The sequence below is a fragment of the Anolis carolinensis genome, chromosome 1 (assembly GCF_035594765.1).
Source record: "Anolis carolinensis isolate JA03-04 chromosome 1, rAnoCar3.1.pri, whole genome shotgun sequence".
In the NCBI taxonomy this organism is placed as follows: domain Eukaryota; kingdom Metazoa; phylum Chordata; class Lepidosauria; order Squamata; family Dactyloidae; genus Anolis; species Anolis carolinensis.
The window spans coordinates 139,828,291-139,850,756 of record NC_085841.1 but is presented as its reverse complement, the minus strand read 5'-3'; the positions used below and the strand labels follow the sequence as shown (position 1 = coordinate 139,850,756).

General features: G+C 40.8%; 1 protein-coding gene across 1 annotated transcript in view; it reads right to left on the bottom strand.

Moving 5' to 3' along the window:
• Positions 1–217: 217 nt before the first annotated feature.
• tinag (tubulointerstitial nephritis antigen) overlaps positions 218–22,466 on the bottom strand; it is a 53,118-nt gene continuing 30,869 nt past the window's right edge. The window contains exons 7-11 of the mRNA XM_003226070.4: positions 20,220–20,397; positions 15,245–15,290; positions 9,335–9,458; positions 1,855–1,900; positions 218–515 (exon numbers count right to left, since the gene is read on the bottom strand). Coding sequence (XP_003226118.1) covers positions 399–515; positions 1,855–1,900; positions 9,335–9,458; positions 15,245–15,290; positions 20,220–20,397 — 511 coding nt within the window. The 3' untranslated portion in view covers positions 218–398. The remainder of the gene's footprint in view (positions 516–1,854; positions 1,901–9,334; positions 9,459–15,244; positions 15,291–20,219; positions 20,398–22,466) is intronic.

The following is a 22,466-nucleotide window of genomic DNA, read 5'->3' as shown; positions in this document are numbered from 1 at the left end:
GATTACAGCAAAACTTTGACCACATGGGAACACTAGAAGAGGCCTGCTGGATCAGAGTGAAGTCCTTGCCAGTCTAATATCCTTTACAGCTAATGTAATGTGCCATAAATGTAAGGGTGTGCAATGAGAACTTGCACACTCCTGCTATCTTAGGACTCTGCCGGTCATATCCATATCTAAGCAACAGGAAGAAAAGCAAATGAGCAGAGACTGCGAGTAGTGAGATTTTCCATTTCATTAACACAGAAACTTGGCAGTGACAATGAAACAATTAACTGAAACAGGGGAATTGAGCAAGAGAGAGAAGTATGCATAGTGTTGTTACAATGTGTACATTCCATTTCTTCAGAAGGTTTTTAAAAATAATACTGAGTTTTTGTTTTTTTAAAAAAGACCTTTTAAAGGTAACACTTGCTAGCTATGACAGTTTTTTCAATATCACATTCATTTTGTCCACGTAAAATTCTGAAGTAGCCATTTTCTCCCCAGGAATTCCCCCAGGAATTTGCAGCAATCTAAAGGTGGAGAAAACAAACATTTATTTATATTACTGTGAATGCTCAAACTGTAATCAGGCAGGAGTGCAGTTGAAAGGAGAAGGAAGAAGAGAGGACGTGGGCTGAGAATAGTATTGATGTCTAGGGTTGTCACCTATCTCTGTTTCTTCTAAAGAACTACCCAATGTAATCTGTAATTACATTGTTTGTTTTTAATTAAACACCAGGGTTAGTAATAAGGCACAGGAAGAATAAGTCAGCATGTCCTTCTTAGCCAAGATCTCAGTAAATCCCTACTGATAAAAGAATATAGATAGAATGAGACTAAGCCACTACATGTTACACCGTACAATAGGTTCACAGACAGAAGTAAGAGAAAGCACAGAACAATTGTGAAACATTGCATATCGCATTACATCCATCTCTTTTATTCAATACTGTATGTTTTGAAATGTTGAATCACTTTTCTCTGCATTTTCACACTCCCAGCCAGCCATATCACACATTGTTTATATGAGAACATTTCAAAATTAGAGAACTAAAAGTAATATGTTTTTGTTATTGTTCTGTATATGTATTATTCAAGATATTTGTATGCCACTCACTATCCAGCAATCTCAGGAAATGTACAATGAAATAATTTCTAACCATTTTAAACAATTTAAAACATTAGGAATCACTAAAGTAAACCAAAAACCTAAGAAACAATGTATTAAAACAGATCAGTTTTAAACTCAGTTAAAACTGTTTAAGGCAATATCAAATCATGACCATATGCAGAATTGGATTAAAACAATATGGATTATTGATTCTAAGTAATGCTATGCAGTAGTCAAAGGGTTCTTGTAATATTCTAATTCAGAGTTCCGGAGTAATGTATTACTTTTCAAAATGGTAAAGGGGTGGGGTGGGGGCTAAATACATTGAAGGAATGGAAGAGCATCATTCATAGTTTGGAAACAACCACAAGTTGCACCAGTGATGGCTAGTAACTTTCAAATCATTAAGACGGTGACTAAGGGAACATTGCAGTTTGTTACTTCTTTGGCCCCTGATTCCATAGTCTTGATCCATGGCAGTTAAAGGCCTCTTCTGCACTCTCCTTATATCCCAGGATCTGATCCCAGGTTATCTGCTTTGAACTGGATTATGTGAGTCTTCATTGCCATATAATCTTCAGCTTTTGCAGGGGGGCGGGTGTAAAGCAAAGTATTTACTGTATTCTGCTAGTGTAGGAAAAGGTACCTTGCCCCATTCATTCCAGTAGAAAAAGAGTTATTTTTACATTCCATTGGAATTAGCAAGGCAAGGTATCCCATTAATAACATCGGTTATTTTTAATACTGAGTGCACTTACCCAAAATTTTTGCCTTTGTCCCTCAGCATCACGTAATGTGCCCCACCTATTCAAAGAGATGACATTGGTGAGACAGTGTGAATTCCATTGCTACCACCTCACCATGGTTCCTCATGGTTATGTAAAAGCCACATCAAGGGGGGGAAATTGCTATTAAAATGTTGATACTGCTAGTTAGCAATCAATATCACCATAACAAAAAAGGTGGCCTAGGGAATAAAAGCCTCATGACTTGACGGTTGGGTTGCTGACCTGAAAGCTGCCAGGTTCGAATCCCACCTGGGGAGAGCGTGGATGAGCTCCCTCTATCAGCTCCAGCTCCATGCGGGGAAATGAGAGAAGCCTCCCACAAGGATGGTAAAAACATCAAAACATCCGGGCGTCCCCTGGGCAACGTCCTTGCAGACGGCCAATTCTCTCACTCCAGAAGCAACTCCAGTTGCTCCTGACACGGAAAAAAAAAAACCATAACAAAAGCATTTGTTTGAATTATTTCTATGATATTCTGAACATTAATCATTGCATACAATGTTTTAGTTATTAATGAGCACATAGCCTATCTAAAGAGCCTAATATTAAAACTAAGTTAAAACTTGTGCGCCAGCTGCGACCGTACCTTGGGAAGCCAGACTTGGCCACGGTGGTCCATGCTCTCGTTACATCCCGTTTAGACTACTGCAACGCACTCTATGTGGGGCTGCCTTTGAAGACTGTTCGGAAGCTTCAATTAGTCTAACGGGAGGCTGCCAGGTTAATAACTGGAGTGGCGCACAGGGAGCGCACTACTCCTCTGTTACGCCAGCTCCACTGGCTGCCGATTAGCTACCGAGCACAATTCAAGGTGCTGGCTTTAGCCTATAAAGCTCTAAACGGTTCCGGCCCAGCTTACATGTCTGAACATGTCTCCCACTACGACCCACCTCGAAGCTTAAGATCATCAGATGAGGCCCTGCTCATGGTCCCGTCAGCCTCACAGGTGCAGCTGGCGGGGACGAGAGACAGGGCCTTTTCAGTAGTGGCTCCCCGCCTATGGAACGCCCTCCCCATTGAAATCAGGCAGGCTCCCTCCCTCCTATCTTTCCGTAGGAAGGTTAAAACTTGGTTGTGGGGCCAGGCTTTCAAATAAGAATCTGCAGCATTAATTACTATTATGTATACTGGAACTCAATTGACAGACCCAGTCTTTTAAACTTGAGCACGCCTATCTGTATTCTATAATGTGTTTTATGAATGTTTTATGTAAGTTAATTTTTTAAACTGATTTATAGTGTATTGTACAGTTTTTATATGTGTGTTTTATTGTAAGCCGCCCTGAGTCCCCTGTTGGGTGAGAAGTGCGGGATATAAATATTGTAATAATAAATAAATATTTCCCTTGACATGTTTTCCTTTATGACCAGCCAGCCAAACCAAATGAAGCAGAATGAAAATATGAGTCCCATGAGAAGACATTTCCCCTTCTCGCTGAATGTTTAGCTCAGTTTCAAGGACAATTTTTCCTTGATTCAGAATTTAATTGGCAGAATCAAAACTGCAGAAGCTCCCAGATGTTATTACTGCTCCCTACTGTAGCTTTTGAGAAGGGCGAAAACCCAAGATACTGCTAAGTTAAGAAAATATTCATAGAATTAGGATGGTGATTACTATTAAATTTGCAGAAAAAGTTTCCAGGCTTGGCTCTTCTATTTGCTATTGCTTCTTAAATGACTTTTAGCAAAGAACTCTTCCTTGTACATGTGTGAGAATGGATTGGTGGCCACCATTCATTGACAGTAGGAGGCAGAGGAGAAGGAACAGCTTTTTTTAATTATAACTTTATTTCTAATCTGTTCTCTCTCCCCGAAGGGATTAACTGTTGCCAAGTCAGCTTTGATTATGACAATTTTATGCATGGGAGACATCCAATTCACCTGCTCATTATCAGCCTTGCTCAGGACTTGCAAACTCTGGGCTATGGCTTCCTTGATTGAGGACCTGTTCACGCGGCCCTTTTGAACCATGCCATTTTGCTGGCAATTGCTGTCAAAAGGAAGGTGTGTGGAGTGGCTTGTGGTGCTTCCCGCACCGTCCCTCCTTCCCCTATCATGCAGTGGGGAGGGGACAGGGTGCATTGGTATCTTGTCCCCATCAGATGGGAGAAAGGATGGCAATGAGCAACAGTGCGCATTGCTCCACCACCCTTTCCCCCATCATGCAGAGAAAAGGGGAGGAAAGTGTGGGTAGCTCCGTCAGAGCTACAGAAAGCAAACTTTCCTCCCCGGTACTTGCTCTCCACTTTTGGAGGAACGTGGGTGGGGCCTGTCATACATCGTGTGATAGTGCATGGCAGGCCTCATCTAAGCTGTGAAGCAAAGCAGCACAACAGAACTAAAATGCTCAGTGTGAAGAGGTCCAGTATCTATTCAACTGGAATGCAGTCTTCCTCTTTTCCAACTCCCTTCTACCTAACCAAGCATTATTGTCTTTTCTGATGAGTCTTGTCTTCTCATGTGTAAACATGTGAGAAATGAGGAGGGAACCACCATTAGGGCAATGGAAACACATTCCCTTACTTCTATGGAGAGATATGTGGAGCTGAGGCTCAAGAGACTTTGATGACAATTAGCTGAGCAACTGTAAACTGAGTGTGAAGGGTGGGGCCAAGGAAAGATTGAAAAGAGAGAGGGAAAGTGGGGGGAAGGACAAGAAAGGACTTAAATCTTTCTGTGAAGAGGACAAAATAAAAGAGCTGCTCTGAGTATCTTGGCAAGCCTGCCCGCTTTTGTTTATGAACTATCTGCTGCTGCTGCTCAGTCGTTTAGTTGTTTCCGATTCTTTGTGACCTCATGGACCAGTCCATGCCAGAGCTCCCTATCGGCTATCACCGCCCCCAGTTCCTTCAAGGTCAAGCCAGTCACATCAAGGATACCGTCCATCCATCTTGCCCTTGGTCGGCCTCTCTTCCTTTTTCCTTCCATTTTCCCAGCATCGTGATCTTTTCCAAGCTTTCCTGTTTCCTCATGATGTGGCCAAAATACTTCAGCTTTGCCTCTAATATCCTTCCCTCCAGTGAGCAGCCAGGTATTATTTCCTGGAGGATGGACTGGTTGGATCTTCTTGCGGTCCAAGGCACTCTCAGGATTTTCCTCCAGCACCAGAGTTCAAAAGCGTCTATCTTCCTTTGCTCAGCCTTCCTTATGGTCCAGCTCTCGCATCCATAGGTTACTATGGGGAATACCATTGCTTTGACTATGCTTTAACCTTCGTTGCCAGTGTGATGTCTCTGCTCTTCACTATTTTATCAAGGTTGGCCATTGCTCTCCTCCCAAGAAGTAAACGTCTTCTGATTTCCTGGCTGCAGTCTGCATCTGCAGTGATCTTCGCACCTAGAAATATAAAGTCTGTCACTGCCTCCACATTTTCTCCTTCTATATGCCATTCCGACCTGGGGGTCCTATCTTCCGATGTTATACCGACATTTCTCTGGTTGTACTGATCCATGTAGTTTTTATGGCAAGAATACCACTCACACACAGATGTCGTGCTGAGTTGGCTGCAGAATGGGAGGAATCAAGACACAGAAATGAACTATCTAACATAGTTTTATTGAGCCAAACAGCAAAGGGACTGGTTTCACCATGAAATCCAAATGTTTTGCCATTTCTCTTCTAGGGGATGAAGACCAGTCTGCAACATCATGATATGGCCAAAGTGCTGCAGTCTCAGTTTAATCATCTTGGCTTCTAAAGAGATTTCAGGCCTGATTTTTTCTAGGACTACTGATTTGTCTTTTTGGCATTACATGGTATCTGTAGAACTCTCCTCCAGCACCACATACCAAAAAAGTTGATTTTTTTTCCTATCAGCTTTCTTTACTGTTCAGCTTTCACAAACATACAAAGAAATGGAAAATATGATGGCATAGGCAATCCTAACTTTAGTGTTCAATTATGTATGTTTATACTTCAGTGTATTCTTCTCATTTCTTGACTGCAATCTGTATTCTGAGCCAAGTTATGAGAAATCAGAATTATTTCAATGTCTTCACTGACTATTTTAAAATTATGTCAATCATCTGTGATCATTCTTTTTGTTTTCTTAATGGCCAACTGTAAACCTGTCTGCATTTTCTTCCTTGATCTTGGATTAATTCTATTTCTTTGCTATTTTCCCAGAGATAAGAGGATAAATATAAAGCTGTTTAATCTAGTTTCCCTACTGGTTCTTCATTCTCAACCCAGTTTCCTTTACTAATCTTTCATTTAAAAATGTATAATAAGTATTATCACCACAAGTTATCATACTGTTGTTTTAGAACTGTTGTCTTAGTGGTGCAACGGGTTAAACCATTGAAATGTTGAATCTGCTGACTTAATGGTTGTCAGTTTGAAGCTGTGGGTTGGAGTGAGCTCCCACGATCAGCCCTAGCTCCTGCCAACCTAGCAGTTTGAAAACATGCAAATGTAAGTAGATCAAGAAGTACCGCTTTGGTGGGAAGGAAATAAAGGCACCCTTGCAGCCATGTCAGTAACATGACCAAAAGGTTTTTATGGACAACAGGCTCCTCAGCTTGGAAATGAAACAAGAGCACCTCCCCATAGCCAAAGATGATCACCGCCTCAAGAAAGCCAGAGATGAAAAGGGGAAACCTTTACCTTTGTTCTGTATTTGTATTTTTATGTCATTGTTACTCCCACATATTAAAGGCATTGAATGGTTTTCTATCTATATATAATCCACTGAGTCCCCTTGGGGAGATAGAGTGGAATATAAATGATGATGATGATGACAAGAAGAAGAAGAAGAAGAAGAAGAAGAAGAAGAAGAAGAAGAAGAAGAAGAAGAAGAAGGAGAAACAATTTCAAAGCTTGTGCTTTTAAGTTTGTGCCTAAATTGTACTCCACAAGAAGGTGAGCTTGAATCATAGCCAGGCAGCATATCTACCGTTCTTGACATTTGCTCTCCAAAATACATATGATTAAATTAGGAATGTCTGGAACAAACAAACTGCAAGGAATCCTGCTCAATGTGAGCTTATCAGTGGTTGCCAATTGCCTGTCTCACAGAGAGACATTTGAGTTGAAAGCAGAGATCATGACCCAGGCTTCATTTGTATTCTCAAACAAGTCTCTGCTATACCTCCCCTCTTGCTAAGGTTTTCAGCAATATTGCATAGCACTGTAATATGGAAAAATAAACACTGAACCCATCTAGTTAATGCTGAAGCCATTAATAGCCCCCTTGCTATTAAAAACAGATATAATACATAATAAAACATTCTGCCTCGAACTCCATTCTGACATTTTTTGTAACAGATGATCTCTCTTTGTGATTTTTCATTCTTTAGAACATTAAAGGTTTGTAAGTTAAAATTAATCAGAAAAGAATGATATGTGGATCTTACACTTTGAGTGTATATATTTTCTTTTTCTTTAAATAAGGCAGGGTGGATGCTCCAGTGCCAGTGTTGTATGTCAGCAATATCAGTTCCTAGGCACAATTGTGTTATTCTCAATTTTCTTAAAAGGCTTAATTCAACAATAGCCTAATGGCAGAGAAAGCTCTGTCTTGTTCCTATGATATCTATGGACGAGCAGTTCAGGAGCCCTTGGGAATGTTACTTGACACATAATGCAGTAGTAGAATTAATGAAAGTTACATTTGAACTCAAACACACAATGCTTATGTTAGGTGAAGTCCCCTAAGTAACCTTTCCAAGAATTTGTGAGACCTAGGGCTGTTTTAAATCCCCCAAAACCACTCTCAGACTAATCCCAATTCCCCCCCCCCCAAAAAAAATTCTCGGATTATATTATTGTTTGAACATATTGTGCATCATCTCAGCACACCTCTCCATTTTCTTAATGTGTATACATATGGTTTTTTTCTATATCATATTTAGACAGCTTCAAACATGAAAAAATTCACAGAATCTAAACATACTATAATACAGGAAACAAGAGACATTAAGATGCATATTTTGTGACATCTCTCATATTCATGGTGTGCCACCTTGTCCACCACTCAGGTCTATTCCTCCTGCCTTTCATTTATTTGGGATAATTTGAGTCAGATAGTAATCTACAGGTTTTATTTTATGTTGGATGTCTTTTTCCTACAGAATACAAATGCACACGGCAGTGCATACACATGATTTAAAACACATGCATAAAAGAAACCTGTGTTAGTTTCCATGTTCGGGCATCCTTTCTGCAATGTTAACTTCCTGTTTATCCATTACACATGACTGTTTCAAAATCAGTTACATTTGAACAACGTATAAAATCTTTGACAGTAATTTTTATTCATTCTCACTCTTTATCTCTCACATATGTTTGTGCACAAATATACATTCTCTTTGAGCAGGACTTTAGGACAAACACAAAGCAATTTCCTGAACTGGGCTCAGTGTATAAGAACTCCATGTTTCTTTATTAGAGAACATTGACATTTGCTTCCTGAAGATTTAGGTGCCTCATGTTTTAAAGCCTTAGTGACAAGAAGTCTGATGTCATCTGATAACAAATCCTTGAACCATTATCAAAATTGGGTTGTTGTATGTCTTTCGGGCTGTGTGGCCATGTTCCAGAATCAAAATTGTTCTTACTAAAGATTGAGCTGGGTTAAGTTTCAAATTTCGGAAAGCAATTCAATTTCTTTTCTAGGGTACAATGACATTATTTTTTTTCCCCTGGACTATAGAAAATAGAAATCAGTAAGAAAAGCCATAACCCTACACTCCACCACCAGGGTTTACTTATTTGATATTGTGTGCCTTCAATTCATTTCCACCTTATGACAACCCTCAGAAGATTTCTTAAGTGAGATTTGTTCAGAAGAGGTTTGTCTTATCCTTCTTACTTATATTACTTACTTACTTACTTACTCACATTGCTTATGTATACACCTTACTTACAAACCCTGCTTGTAAAAACATATGGAGCCAAACAAGGCCTGAGCTTAGCACAGTGCACCTGTAATCATAATACAAAGAAGATCCCTTTTCTTTTGCTTCCTGAGATAAAAGTAAGATGGCACCTTCACCCATTTTGTAAACAGAAACTGTATATGGTGACTGCACCTTACTTCAATAATAATGTTAGAACAGGATGACACATACCTTTCATGGCATCAGTGTAGCCCAGTGTATGTTGTGTTGCAGAACTTACATTATCCTCCAACAACTGTTCTCACTTCCTATCTTACAGCAACTACCAACTGAGGCCTCTTCCACAAAGCTGAATAAAATCCCACATCTTCTGCTTTGAAATGGAATATAGGGCAGTGTGGACTCAGATAACCCAGCTCAAAGCAGATATTGGTTTGGCAGATATGTTCTGCCTTGGTATTCTGGGTTATACAATTGTGTGGAAGGGCCCTGAGGAAATCACCACAATTCAAGGGTTGGCTCTGGAAGCCAGGTAAAGCCTGGAGTTCAGAAAAAGAATTCTGTGCCAAATATCTGACTATTGGATATTACACAAACAACAGCTTCACTTACCCGACAATTTTGATAGAGTGAGGCTTCTTCTGATGCCTGTTCTGTGTTTTCCCTTCTAGACTCCAAATATGTTTATAAATCCCACTCTTGTAAAGGAAGAAATCATCATATACTTGCATAACAGCTAAATTAAAAAAAACACAGCAAAGAAACTTAATGCTTGTTTTCTTTATTCTAATTTTAGCTATTTCTCATTGCTGATAACTCAGACAATTGAAAAATTATTTGTGCTAAGTCTAAACAATAAATATTTGAAAACATATGATGCAATAATCAGAGCAGGAATTTAATATAAGTACTTTCTGTTGTGTTTTCCTATTAGAGGAATGTGTACATGTAATGTTATCTGACACCATTGGGTTTATGGTTTAATAAAGATAAAATAAAATGTAAGTGCAAAACATATCCTTGCATAAATGGGAGCAAAAGACAAACTGTGATGATTGCTTGCTTTTTATTCTTGGCCTCCCATTATTAGTATTTCATACAGTTAATGGCCTTTTTATCTCAACTTTCACTTATTGGCTTCTTCTTTATTTTACCTTTTCATGTTCATACATTTTAATTTTTTCTGTGGTTTTAACTGAAACACATAAAGTCTTGATTCAGGTGGGCATCAGGAAAAAAGTACCATTTCAAGACCAAAAAAAGTTTAAGCTCCGTAGATTGGAACCTGAGGATAGTGTTCACTATAACTCTTGTTTCCTTGGCATTCATTTTTCTGCATTTTCATATCCAGCCAAACATATTTGTATCTTGAACGTATGTTTACTCTGTACATTCCCCACAAACAAAAGAGATCTGATGATTTCCATGTTGGATGGATGCACAGTTAATTAATCCTTCCAAATTTTAATTTTGACATTAAAGGAAATACTTTTGGTGCTGCATCTATTTTGGGCGCAATAGTTGGCAATGTGGAGAGCTCTTTTAAAGATCAAACTGAAACCCTGAGTGAATTCCCTTCCTTACTACATGAAAGCTACTGGCTGGCACTATTCATTAGCTTGCCTTTCTTTATATACTTCTTGGTAGCTTTTAAAATTCTAACTGTGTTACTATCTCTGTCTTTATCATGCACTAGTTCCCTTTTTCCATGGCTGAGATCTTACAATGTACTTGGGTGACATAAATTTACACTCATACAGTTATATTACGGTTGCATTGTATTTCCTCTGTTGAATACCAACATTGTGGAAACAACTGCATACAACCAATGTGTCTACTTATTTTCTCATCATACGATTGGAATGCACAGTGGCTATTCCTGCAGTCCTATGGGAAAAAGTGACACATTGAAAGCAGCAATAAATAGTCACTCACAATCCATGAATGGATGGTTGGGATCCTATTGATTTGTTCTGATTAGAGTAGACCCAGTGAATCATTTCTGGGCCGGGCTGTGGCGCAGGCTGTTGAGCAACCAGCTGCAGCCAGCTGCAACTGATCACTCTGACTGAGAGGTCATGAGTTCGAGGCCAGCTCAGAGCCCTTCGTTTGTCTTGTCTTTGTTCTATGTTAAGGCATTGAATGTTTACCTTATATGTGTAATGTGATCCACCCTGAGTCCCCTTCGGGGTGAGAAGGGCGGAATATAAATACTGTAAATAAATAAATAAATAAATTTCTTAAATAGTGAACTAAAACCATCCAGCTGATTCAATGCCTTTACCCTGACAATAGGATTGTGGATTGTGAAACTGTTAAACTTGTGGAGCCATTGACTACATCATTTGCACAATGGTCAAAAAAGTACAATGCTGGTTCAAAGAACTTAGGCATGCATACAACACCAGCAGGATTCTAGACTGTGTATGTCTATCATAACAATGATTTATGTCCAGCCACTTTATACATACTCTCTCCGGTAAAAACTGATGGCTTCCATGTCAGTGGGATAGTGAATTTGCTCTGGAATTCATTCTTCAGAACTTTACTGGAGCTATTGAAGGTGTTGAAACCAGTCTGTAATGGCATTCAGCACCTCTGACAGCTCCTTTAAAGAGTATAGTAGCTAGCTGCCACTGCCACCGTCTCTCTCCCCTCAGACAATACTTGGGGTGAAAGAAGTCCTGTTGTTTCACTCAATCTTACACTTATTGTTTGCCCTTAACATCTAAGGCTAGATGTACAATGCCAAATAATGCAGTTTGATGTACATTATATGGTCCACGTAGATCCATCTAATGCAGCGCAATGCATTTTGAAGTGATTTATATGGGTCTACATGGACAATTTAATGAACTTCAAATTGTATCATTTGACAGCGTAGATCCAGCCTAAACTTCAGCATTTGATACTACAGTGAAACCTTGACTTAAGAGCATTGCGTTTTGAGTTAAATGCCAGCTCTCAGCCCAGGTTTTGCTTTGACATATGAGCAGCATTTTGAGTTATGAGTTAGCACCAGAAAGAGCACTAGCATGAGAGTACAGGGTTTTAGGGCTTCTGGGGAGAAGACTTTGTGCCTTTATGTGCCTTGTGCTCTTCTCCTCTTTGGGAATTTGCTATCTGCTTTGCTCTTGTCTGTTTTGAGGAACTTTGGGTTACTTAATTTTGTGTGTATTTTTATTCCTGATATAATTGGCTCAATGAAGACAGAGAATGAGAAAGAGCAAGAAAGGGAGGGAGGCTGGAATGAAGACTATGAAAAAAATGATGCTTCTGCCTCTTCATTTTGTGCTTTTTGTTTCCTTGGCACAACTTTGTGCTTCTACCATTTTAAAGTTGATCTTTCTTTTTATTGTTCCATGTGAATGTGAATTTATACATTATGCATTATTTATAAAGTACATTTTATTTAAAAGCCCATAACAAAAAATGGGGAAGAGGTCTTAGCAGGTAGGAACAGATTAATCGCATTTAAATTCAAAAATTTGCTTTGAGATAAAGGTGACTTGAGTTAAGAGTTCAATAATGCAATGAATTAACCTCTTAACTCAATGTATCACTGTAGTGCTTATGTGAAATCTGTACTTTCTCGTCTCCTATACCATCACTTCTCAATTTCATCATAATTTAAAGTTCACTTGAAACGGAAACTGGGTAATTAGCATCACCAGATGCAAAAAAAGGGCCCTATTATGATGGGGACTGCTTCTGAAAATAGTATGCAGAAGAGTGGATTCCAGCAGATGTGGCTCAAGTTTTTAAGCTACACTCATTAAAATGCCGTCTTCTGCTGTTCTGATATACACAACAGGCACTAGTGGTCCTTGGGTGTACAATGTGATATGGAGTGAAAGAACCTCGCTTTGCATTTGAGTGTTTGTAGGAATAACATTTTTAAACTTAAAAAATATCTAGTACAAGAACATTCACCCCTCTTTCCACTTTGAGAAAGGAGAAGTATTTATTTATTTAATATGCCATTTTTCCAGCATGGGGCCCAAGGCTAAAACAAAAGCTAAACAACTGATAAGATAACAGTTAAATTACAACGGTTTATATTCAAAAGAAGTAAGCACAAAAGCAATAACATATCTAATTTTTTTTCCATGTCAGGAGCGACTTGAGAAACTGCAAGTCACTTCTGGTGTGAGAGAATTGGCCATCTGCAAGGACGTTACCCAGGGGATGCCCAGATGTTTTGATGTTTTTACCATCCTTGTGGGAGGCTTCTCTTATGTCCCTGCATGGAGCTGGAGCTGATAGAGGGAGCTCTCCCTGGTTTGGATTCGAACCGTCAACCTTCGAAGCAAACCAACCTTCAAGTCATCAATCCTACTGGCACAAGGGTTTAACCCACTGCGCCACCAGGCGCTCCAACATATCGGACGAACTGATTGAATGTTAATCCCCCTTTAAACATTTAATCTTTAAATCTAACTGCATGTGTGAAAAAACTATCAAAAAGAATGTCTGTGGGGAAAAAAAATATCATTTTGAAGTATGGCTTGTAGAATGGCTCACACAGCATGGCCACAATATTCTGGCAAATGTAATTTTAAAAGTAACTCCACCAAACTGGAAAAAAGATATCTAATTCTAGTTCAGTTTTAAGTGTACTTGGTTTTAAAGTGTTTTATGAGCCACCTTGGATCCCTTGTTGGGGAGAAGACATAAAATAATAAATAATCAGGTGTAATTGCATAAACACAGATAGCTAGAACTAACCCTCTGTGATGCCCCATGGGCCTTGTAGTCCTGTTCCTAGTACTATCGTGGCAGATGAAGATGAAAACATGGGGTTTTCGCCGGTTCAACAAGAGCCGGAGTCCTTTCACCTGCCAGATGTTGATGTTTGTCCTCAAGAATTCAGTAAAACAGACCTTGGGCATTCCTCCCCTCCGTTTCCCAGGAGGGAATCTTACTTTAGAGACAGAGGAGTCAGAGAAGCAAATCGGAGGAGTTTACGGATCGCTGCCAAACAACAGGCTGATTAGGCCTGCTTCCCTTGGGAAATTCTAAGGAGTCTTGCATCTGGACAGAGTTGGGTTTCGCTTCTCGTTCTCTAGGGAAAGAGATTGTTGGTGGGAAAACGAGACCCAATATAGGTGTTTGGCGCAGGAGATTCTTTGCGAAGTCAACAGATCAGCTTCAGGAGTGAGATCGTGTGTGGACTTCGTAACCCCAGTTCCTTGCCTCCCGGATCAAGTATTCAAGATTTTGCATCGCTTTGCTTTTAACCACGGACCTAGTTCCAGGATTCACTGGTTACCTTGTACCTAGTCACGGACCTTGTTAAGAATCAAGTTATATCCAGCCTTGTTCCAGCCTTGTTGTCAAGCTACCTTGGACTCTAAGACTCTGACATTTCCCCACGCTATTGCTTGGCAATAGTGTGTGTTTCGGTATTGGATAAAGAACTTTGAACTCTAATATCATTTATTGGACTATACATTTTGGACTATATTTGACCTCATTTGAAAGGTCTGCTTCTGAACTATATTCTTCACTTGTTTTTATTGCTTTTATACATTTCCTTAATAAAGATATTAGATAGAGACTGGCCTCCGTGTATGGTTCTTGGTGCCCAGCTGCCAGGGGTCTGACACCCTCATGGAAAACTAAGTGCCCCAACTTTGGCAAGAAATATAATTCTTTGCTAAGTTTTATCTCAAGGAAGCAATGAGTAATTGCAGCAATATTCTTGCTGCTGCAAGGCACTCTTTAAAAAGGGGGGGACTTCACCTGTGCAAACTTTTCAGGTTTTGCTTTGAACAGAAAAACAACAACTGTGGAGAAAATTCTGTATTCTGCACAAAGCAACCATGGTTAGATTTTGTGCAGAATAAGTACCAAACTGTGAAGATTCTTGTCAGTTTGAGGTTCTTCCCTTCGGGGTTTCTCAGCACATGAAAAATATGCTTTTCAACCATTTTTCAAACACTTGTGTGTATTCTTTCCATCCCTAATTCTAAATCAGGCAACACAAGCTGGTGGTGATGGTTCAGTCTGAAAAAGAGTCACTGAACTGGGACTGTTGCAAGAAAAAAGGATGGCGAAAGGAACATTGGTTGCAATGAAAAAGGAAGGGGTCTGACTCTATGCACAGGAGTAAGTGAGCACTGCTTTTTCCTTTGTGTTATTCATTTCCTCTGGAAAATCAAACAGAGCACAGAGGTGAAGGGCGTTATCAAAAATCTTAGGTTTTTCAGTAGGGTAGAAGATGCAGAAAAACATGTAGCAAAGAAGGGTAGAAACAATGTGCATGCAGTGTGTCCTTTATCCAGTCATTCCCCAACATTGATACTAAAATCTGTGGATGCTCAAGTCCTAATATATACTATGGCTCAGTAACATGGTGTCTTTATATAAAATCAGGTTGCTTTTTGGATTTTTTTTAAATCAAGTATAAATGGTTTAATCTGTGGATTCAGAATCCATGGAATAGAGCTGGGCATTGCTATTCTTTTTTTGTGCATATATGTTGTAACCAAGTCCAACAATTGCTCCCCGTTTCTTTACCTTGCACAGGTCCATTTTCTTTAATTTCTTTCATTATATCAGCATCCTAAAGATACAGAAAAAAAAACATATGTATATATTTCTATAGTTATCATTTTAGATCAGATGTGAGAAACAGATGTAAGGAAAAGAATAAAGATGTGCTACCTTTAACAATTTTGATCCATAGTTTGGTCTTCTGGGCTGCCCAAAAATTGACTAACAACAACAACAACAACAACAACAACAACTTATTATTCCATCTCTCCAAAGGGACTCAGAGCAGCTTACATAAGAAAAAACTATATGAGCTTCTCCTTAGACCCTTAACTTAAAATGTCCATCCCTTCTGCTGTTTTTAAGAATTTTAAAATGACTTAGTTCTTACATAAAACCACGTGGGAATTTTTTGCCTGACTTCTTTTGATTTTTAAAACCATGAGCTTTTGGAGATGAGGCTCAAAAATTGACTGCATGATAATAGCAGATTTATACAGCACTGTAAAAACTTGAAAACATTTATACCATCACATCTGAGAGCTTAAATTAGATCCTACCAAAGAAGAATTCTAGATTACCAAGAGAATTGAACTTGTGTTCCATCAGAGACAGGAGGCAGAGACTGATGCACATGCGGATATATGGACTTACCGTGTCTTTCCACAGGGCATTTTTGCTCTCTTTTACTGCTTTGCCTCGCGGTAAGGACAGGGCCTGCCATCACAAGACGCATGACAGACCCTGGCCACTTTCCTCCTAAAGTTGGGGGAGGGGGATGCCAAAAGGTGCTTCCTCCATGACTACAGAGAAAAATGTGTATTTTGGGTAGCTCCAACAGAGCTACCTGGGCTTTTCCTTTGGTTTCCCCATGTGATGGCAGAAAGGGCGGCGGGGCAATTCATGTTGCCATGTGTTTGCCATCCTTTCTGCCAACGGATGGGGGGAAGGAAAGGAGGGAAAGCACCCTCTCCCAGCCCCTCTGTGTGGTGAGGAGTGGAGGGAGGGTGCACGGGGTGCCACGAGCAATTGCCAACACAGCGGCACGGCCCAAAAGGGCCGTGTGAAGAAGTCCCTAGAGTCCCATTCTCCATTCTGCCCAGATTAATTTCTCATGCATTCAGGCAATAGCCTCAGCAAAGAGAAAGTCTTTGTATCAGGCTTGCAGGGTTTTGCTTTCAAGAGAGCATTGAAACTGAAATACAAAATAGAAAGCAGATCATGAACCAAAGATGTTGATGATACTGGAAAAATTCAATCCTTAGAAACTTTTAACAATATTTACATAGGGATTATAGAGCCATATTATGTTATCATTGTGCATTCTCTCAAACGCAGTCCATTGCACACTCTATTGCACACATAATATTACAGAGACAGCTCAAAGTATTATTATTTGCCTGAAGTAAAGGGCAATACAGAAAACCCACCAGTTAACATTCCATAGAAATAAAGTAGTAAAAGTGAGACTTTCAGATTTGTATGATTCAGAACAATGTTTCCAAGTGACCACAGATTGTTGTGCCCCATATGTGACATAAATACAGACATGGTAAAGTATTATTATTATTATTATTATTATTATTAAACTTTATTTGTACCCCGCTAGCATCTCCCGAAGGACTCGATGTGGCTTACAAAGGCCAAGGCCTCAACACACAATATAACAATACAAAACAAAAAGCAAATTAAAAACAATTAAAACAGTATAAACAACAAGCAATAAATAATACGCTAAAACACAATAAAACTGGGCCGGGCCAGAGTAATGGGTACAAGATTAAAAGTGCTGATGTGACAGGCTTATAGGGCAAGTGAAGAGTGCGATATACGATCTTAGTTCTAATAAAGTGCTTATGGGACTTGGTGTTGGAGATTTCCTATTAATCTGGGAAGGCACATTGGAACAGCCAGGTCTTCAAGTTCTTTCTGAAGACTGCCAATGTAGGGGCCTGTCTGAGATCCTTGGGGAGGGTGTTCCAGAGTCGGGGGGCCACCACGGAGAAGGCCCTGTCTCGTGTCCCCACCAACCTCGCTTGCGACGCAGGCGGGATCACGAGCAGGGCCTCTCCAGATGACCGAAGTGAACGCGTGGGTTCGTAGACGGAGATGCGGTCACGGAGGTAGGATGGTCCCAAACCGTTCAGGGCTTTGTAGGTAAGCACCTGCACCTTAAATTGGGCTTGGAAAGTAAATGGCAGCCAGTGGAGCTCCTTGAACAGGAGGGTTAACCTCTCTCTGTAAGGGGCCCCAGTTAACATCCTGGCTGCCGCTCGTTGGACCAGTTGGAACTTCTGAGCCGTTTTCAAGGGCAGCCCCACATAGAGCGCATTACAGTAGTCCAGTCTGGAGGTGACCAAGGCATGGACCACCCCGGCCAGATCAGCCTTTGCGAGGTACGGTCGCAGTTGGCGCACGAGTCTCAATTGTGTGAAGGCCCTCCCAGACACCGCCGATGCCTGAGCCTCGAGCGTAAGCGATGAATCCAAGAGGACTCCCAGACTGCGGACCTGTGGCTTCAGGGGGAGTGTAACCCCGTCCAGCACAAGTTGCCACCCTATACCCCGTTCAGGTTTACGATCGACCAGGAGGACCTCTGTCTTGTTGGGATTGATCTTCAGCTTGTTCCTCCTCATCCAGATAGACACAGCGGCCAGACACTCGTCCAACACCCGAGAGGCCTCCTTGGAATTAGGTGGAAAAGAGTAATAGAGTTGTGCGTCATCTGCATAGAGGTGACACCCAACTCCAAAACTCCGGATGACCTCTCCCAGCGGTTTCATGTAGATGTTAAAGAGCATGGGAGACAGAATAGAGCCTTGCGGGACCCCACAGCTCAAAGGCCAGGGGTCCGAGCAGGCGTCTCCCAGCTTCACCATCTGGGATCGACCATCCAGGAAGGATCGGAGCCACGACAAAACCGTGCCCCCGAGACCCATTCCAGAGAGTCGTCCCAGAAGGATACCATGATCAATGGTATCGAAAGCCGCTGAGATGTCCAAGAGAACCAACAGGGTCACACTCCCCCTGTCCAGCTCTCTACGGAGGTCATCCACCAAGGCGACCAAGGCTGTCTCGGTGCCGTGACCAGGCCTGAAACCAGACTGTGACTGATCTAGGTAGTTGATGTCATCTAAAAAGCCCTGGAGCTGGGAGGCAACCACCCGCTCCAGCACCTTACCCAAGAAAGGGAGGTTGGAGATTGGTCTGAAATTGTTCAGCACTGTGGAGTCAAGGGAAACCTTTTTAAGGAGTGGACGAACCACAGCTTGTTTCAGGTAAGATGGAAAAAACCCCTGCTCCAACGATGCATTAATAATCAACACAAACCAATCAACCAGCCCCTCCCTGGCCAATTTAATTAGCCAAGACGGGCAAGGGTCCAGAACCGACGTGGTTGCCCTCACAGCCCCAAGGACCTCCACCACGGTCTCAGGAAGAACAAACCTAAAAGAATCCCACAAAATCGGACAAGCAGATGCCTCAATCACCTCCCCTGGCACTGTGGTGGAATTGGAGTCGAGCTCAAGGCGTATCTGAGCGACTTTGTCTGCAAAATGGTGTGCGAAATCGCGACACCGAGTTGCTGGGTCGTCAAAAGTCTCCTCCACCACAGGTGGCTGAAACTTAGTATGTGTTTTCATATTGCCATGCTTGAATAATATGGAGTGTGATCATCTGCATTTTTCCATATTCTCAACATGTCCCTTGTGGATACAGAGAGCTCACTGTCTGATGGGAATTAATAAACTAGAAAATATGGGAAATAGTACCTATTTAATAATAATAATAATAATAATAATAATAATAATAATAATAATAATGATAATAATAATTTGGAAACAATAGACATTGACAAAATTACGATCTGTCAACTGCAAAAGGCTACCCTACTGGGATCTGCACGCATCATCCGAAAATACATCAAACAGTCCTAGACACGTGGGAAGTGTTCGACTTGTGATTTTGTGAAACGAAATCCAGCATATCTATCTTGTTTGTTGTGTCATACAATAATAATAATAATAATAATAATAATAATAATAATAATAATAATAATAATAACCTTTATATCCTGCCACCATCTCCCCGAAGGGACTCAAAATTTCTCCCACAGATCCAATTTGACTGCTTGTGGTGCCCAATATTGGGATCTACCCTGTATATTTTTTTCCCTTGCAATAGGATCACCATATACTAGATCCTGGCCACAGTACCCTCCGTACTATGGCCACTCATTGCCACTATCCCTTTCCCCCTTTCCTCCCTCACTTGCTTGAAGATATCACTCAATAAGGTAATGGCAAGCCACATTTCTCCACTAAAGTTTTTCTCTAATAGAAATCACTTAAACAGGATCATTTCCCCACCAAGGACAATGGAAAGATGTTTTAGACCTGGGCCATTTCTGTTGGTCACACTTTCTTCATCCCTGGCCCTGGAGTGAGTTGTCTATGTCAAGGCCAGAGGCAGATGATGGTAGTAAAGATAGAAGGCCTATCAAGCACCCAGAAGGGTTCTTACATTCAAAGCAAGGAATCGCAGAGAAGCCGCTGGAGTAAATCTAGCACTTACACGTGCTACAGCATTTTCAGTTCAAGCATCAGGACCCTTGTGCTCCTTTGCAATGATGTGTTGCAATACACACTCATTAGCAAGGAGGGGAAGGTGACATTGTTTGGCAGCAATTCCTATCATTTCCCACCTTTGACTGGAGGGGGAGGGGAAGGGCTGATGGGAGCTGTAATGAACTATAGACCCATACATTTTCCCTACCCAAAATATTGAAGAATTCAAAGAAAGTCCATCAAGTTTCTATTTTGGCATCCACATATATATACATACATACATACATACACATACATACATACACATACACACACACACACACACACACACAAAATGCTTCTAGTTTTTGGAATAGCTGGGACTTTCTTGATCACAAAGAGGAAAAGGAAATAGCTAGAGTTGAGAATCTGGATTTTTATTTTCCACTTACCTGTGAAGAGATTCTGTAGGGCAAGCCGCACTGATAAATGTGGTTGGATGGTTCCCAGCGATTTGGACAGGGTTGTATGGCCTGCCTTTTCCCTTCAGCATCAAAGACACTTGACATTTCACAAGAAGTTTGGTGAAGGTTGTTCCAGAACAATGGATAGCAAGCATGGGACACCAGCCTATTGGAAGAATGTTGTATTACATTAACACCCTCATCTCCTACATTTTCAAATTTAATTTGCAATGTATTTCATTTTTAGGGCCACACTTATAGTAACCTCCTTCCAAAGTAAAGAACATATTTAATATATCACAGTGACTGTGAAATAAAAGATATTAGCAACTACAAGTAGAGACCAAGGAGAAGAAGGAGTAGTTTGGAAATTTCATAAATAACATTATGTAACACAATTTTTGTTCCTGGATTATATAAATGACATTTCCTAATTGATTCTATCACAAAAAAGTGGGAAGAAATGTCTCACCTTTGCCCAGTTGTGTTTGGCTTATTTCATTCTGTGCATGGTGCATGGAGAGGAAAGTCTTGTACCAGAAAAATGAATTATTTCTAAGGAGTTCCATGTTAGCATTCAAAACTAGAAGCAATGTCAAGAAGATGGGGTTTTTTTGTACCTACAGTACTCAAGCAATGAAAGAAATTGAGCTATTGTTATGCAGCCATTATTCTGGGAAAATTCAAGTTCTAAAGGGCATTCATTCTCAATTAATAGTGTGTACCTGTCATTGCACTATATGGGAGTGTGTGTAAAATCTAAAGGCCAACAAATTCAGAAAATCTTTATAAGGATATTATTTCACTCTCTGGGGGCTGACTTTATAAATCTCTGAACTTCAGATACCTTTTACATCAAACTAACTACAGATAAAAGCTAATTGAAGAGGCAGCTGAAGCATTCAAGCTGGATGCTTGTTTTGAAATCAGCTTCTCTTTATTGTCATTTACTTTTCATTGTTTGAAAAAAGTAGAATGTCACAGAAATTTCTAGGAGTGTGGGGGTTCATCAGGTTCCATCAGAAAGCTGTATCTCATACATCATTTTATGGGCCAGTTTTATTTCCTACCCATTCCCTCTAAATCACACCTTGGCCTAGAATGGCACACAAGAAAAAAAAAGTAATCCATTAGCTAGAATGAGGACATGTGAATGCTTTCCACGGTAGCATTCGTGGACAACAAGTTAAACATGAGCCTACAATGTGATGTGGCTGCTAAAAAAAACCAACGGGATTCTGGCCTGCATAAATAGGGGTATAGTGTCTAGATCCAGGGGAGTCATGCTCCCCCTCTATTCTGCCTTGGTCAGACCACACCTGGAATACTGTGTCCAATTCTGGGCACCGCAGTTGAAGGGAGATGTTGACAAGCTGGAAAGTGTGCAGAGGAGGGCGACAAGAATGATCAAGGGTCTGGAGAACAAGCCGTATGAGGAGCGGCTTAAAGAGTTGGGCATGTTTAGCCTGCAGAAGAGAAGGCTGAGAGGAGACATGATAGCCATGTACAAATATGTGAAGGGAAGTCATAGGGAGGAGGGAGCAAGCTTGTTTTCTGCTGCCCTGCAGACTAGGACATGGAACAATGACTTCAAACTACAGGAAAGGAGATTCCACCTGAACATCAGAAAGAACTTCCTCACTGTGCGAGCTGTTCAGCAGTGAAACTCTCTCCCCCAGACTGTGGTGGAGGCTCTTTCTTTGGAAGCTTTTAAACAGAGGCTGGATGGCCATCTGTCAGGGGTGCTTTGAATGCGATTTCCTGCTTCTTGGCAGGGGGTTGGACTGGATGGCCCATGAGGTCTCTTCCAACTCTACAATTCTATGATTGTATGATTCAACAGTCTTTAAAATCAGGTTGTTCGTAACAGATATTCTTCTTTTTTTAAAGTAGGTACAATGAGGCAGCCCATTCAGGCTATGGATGCTGTGAGAAGGTAGAACATCCCACAATATCTGCTTTGAACTTGGTTATCCAAGTCCACACTGCCATATATTCCAGTTCAAAGCAGATTATGTGGGATTTTGCTCAGCTGTGTGAACGGGGCCTCAGAGGAATGAAAACCTAGGAATTGCTGCTTGGGAAGGTCTGAAGACAAATGAAACAAGGGCACAGAGCAATGGATTTCAACTATAGGAAAAGAGATTCCTGCTGAATAGCAAGAAAAACACTGCCTAGGAGTGTGGCAGAATTCCTTCTTTGGAGGCTTTTAAACAGAGGCTGGGATATCCAACT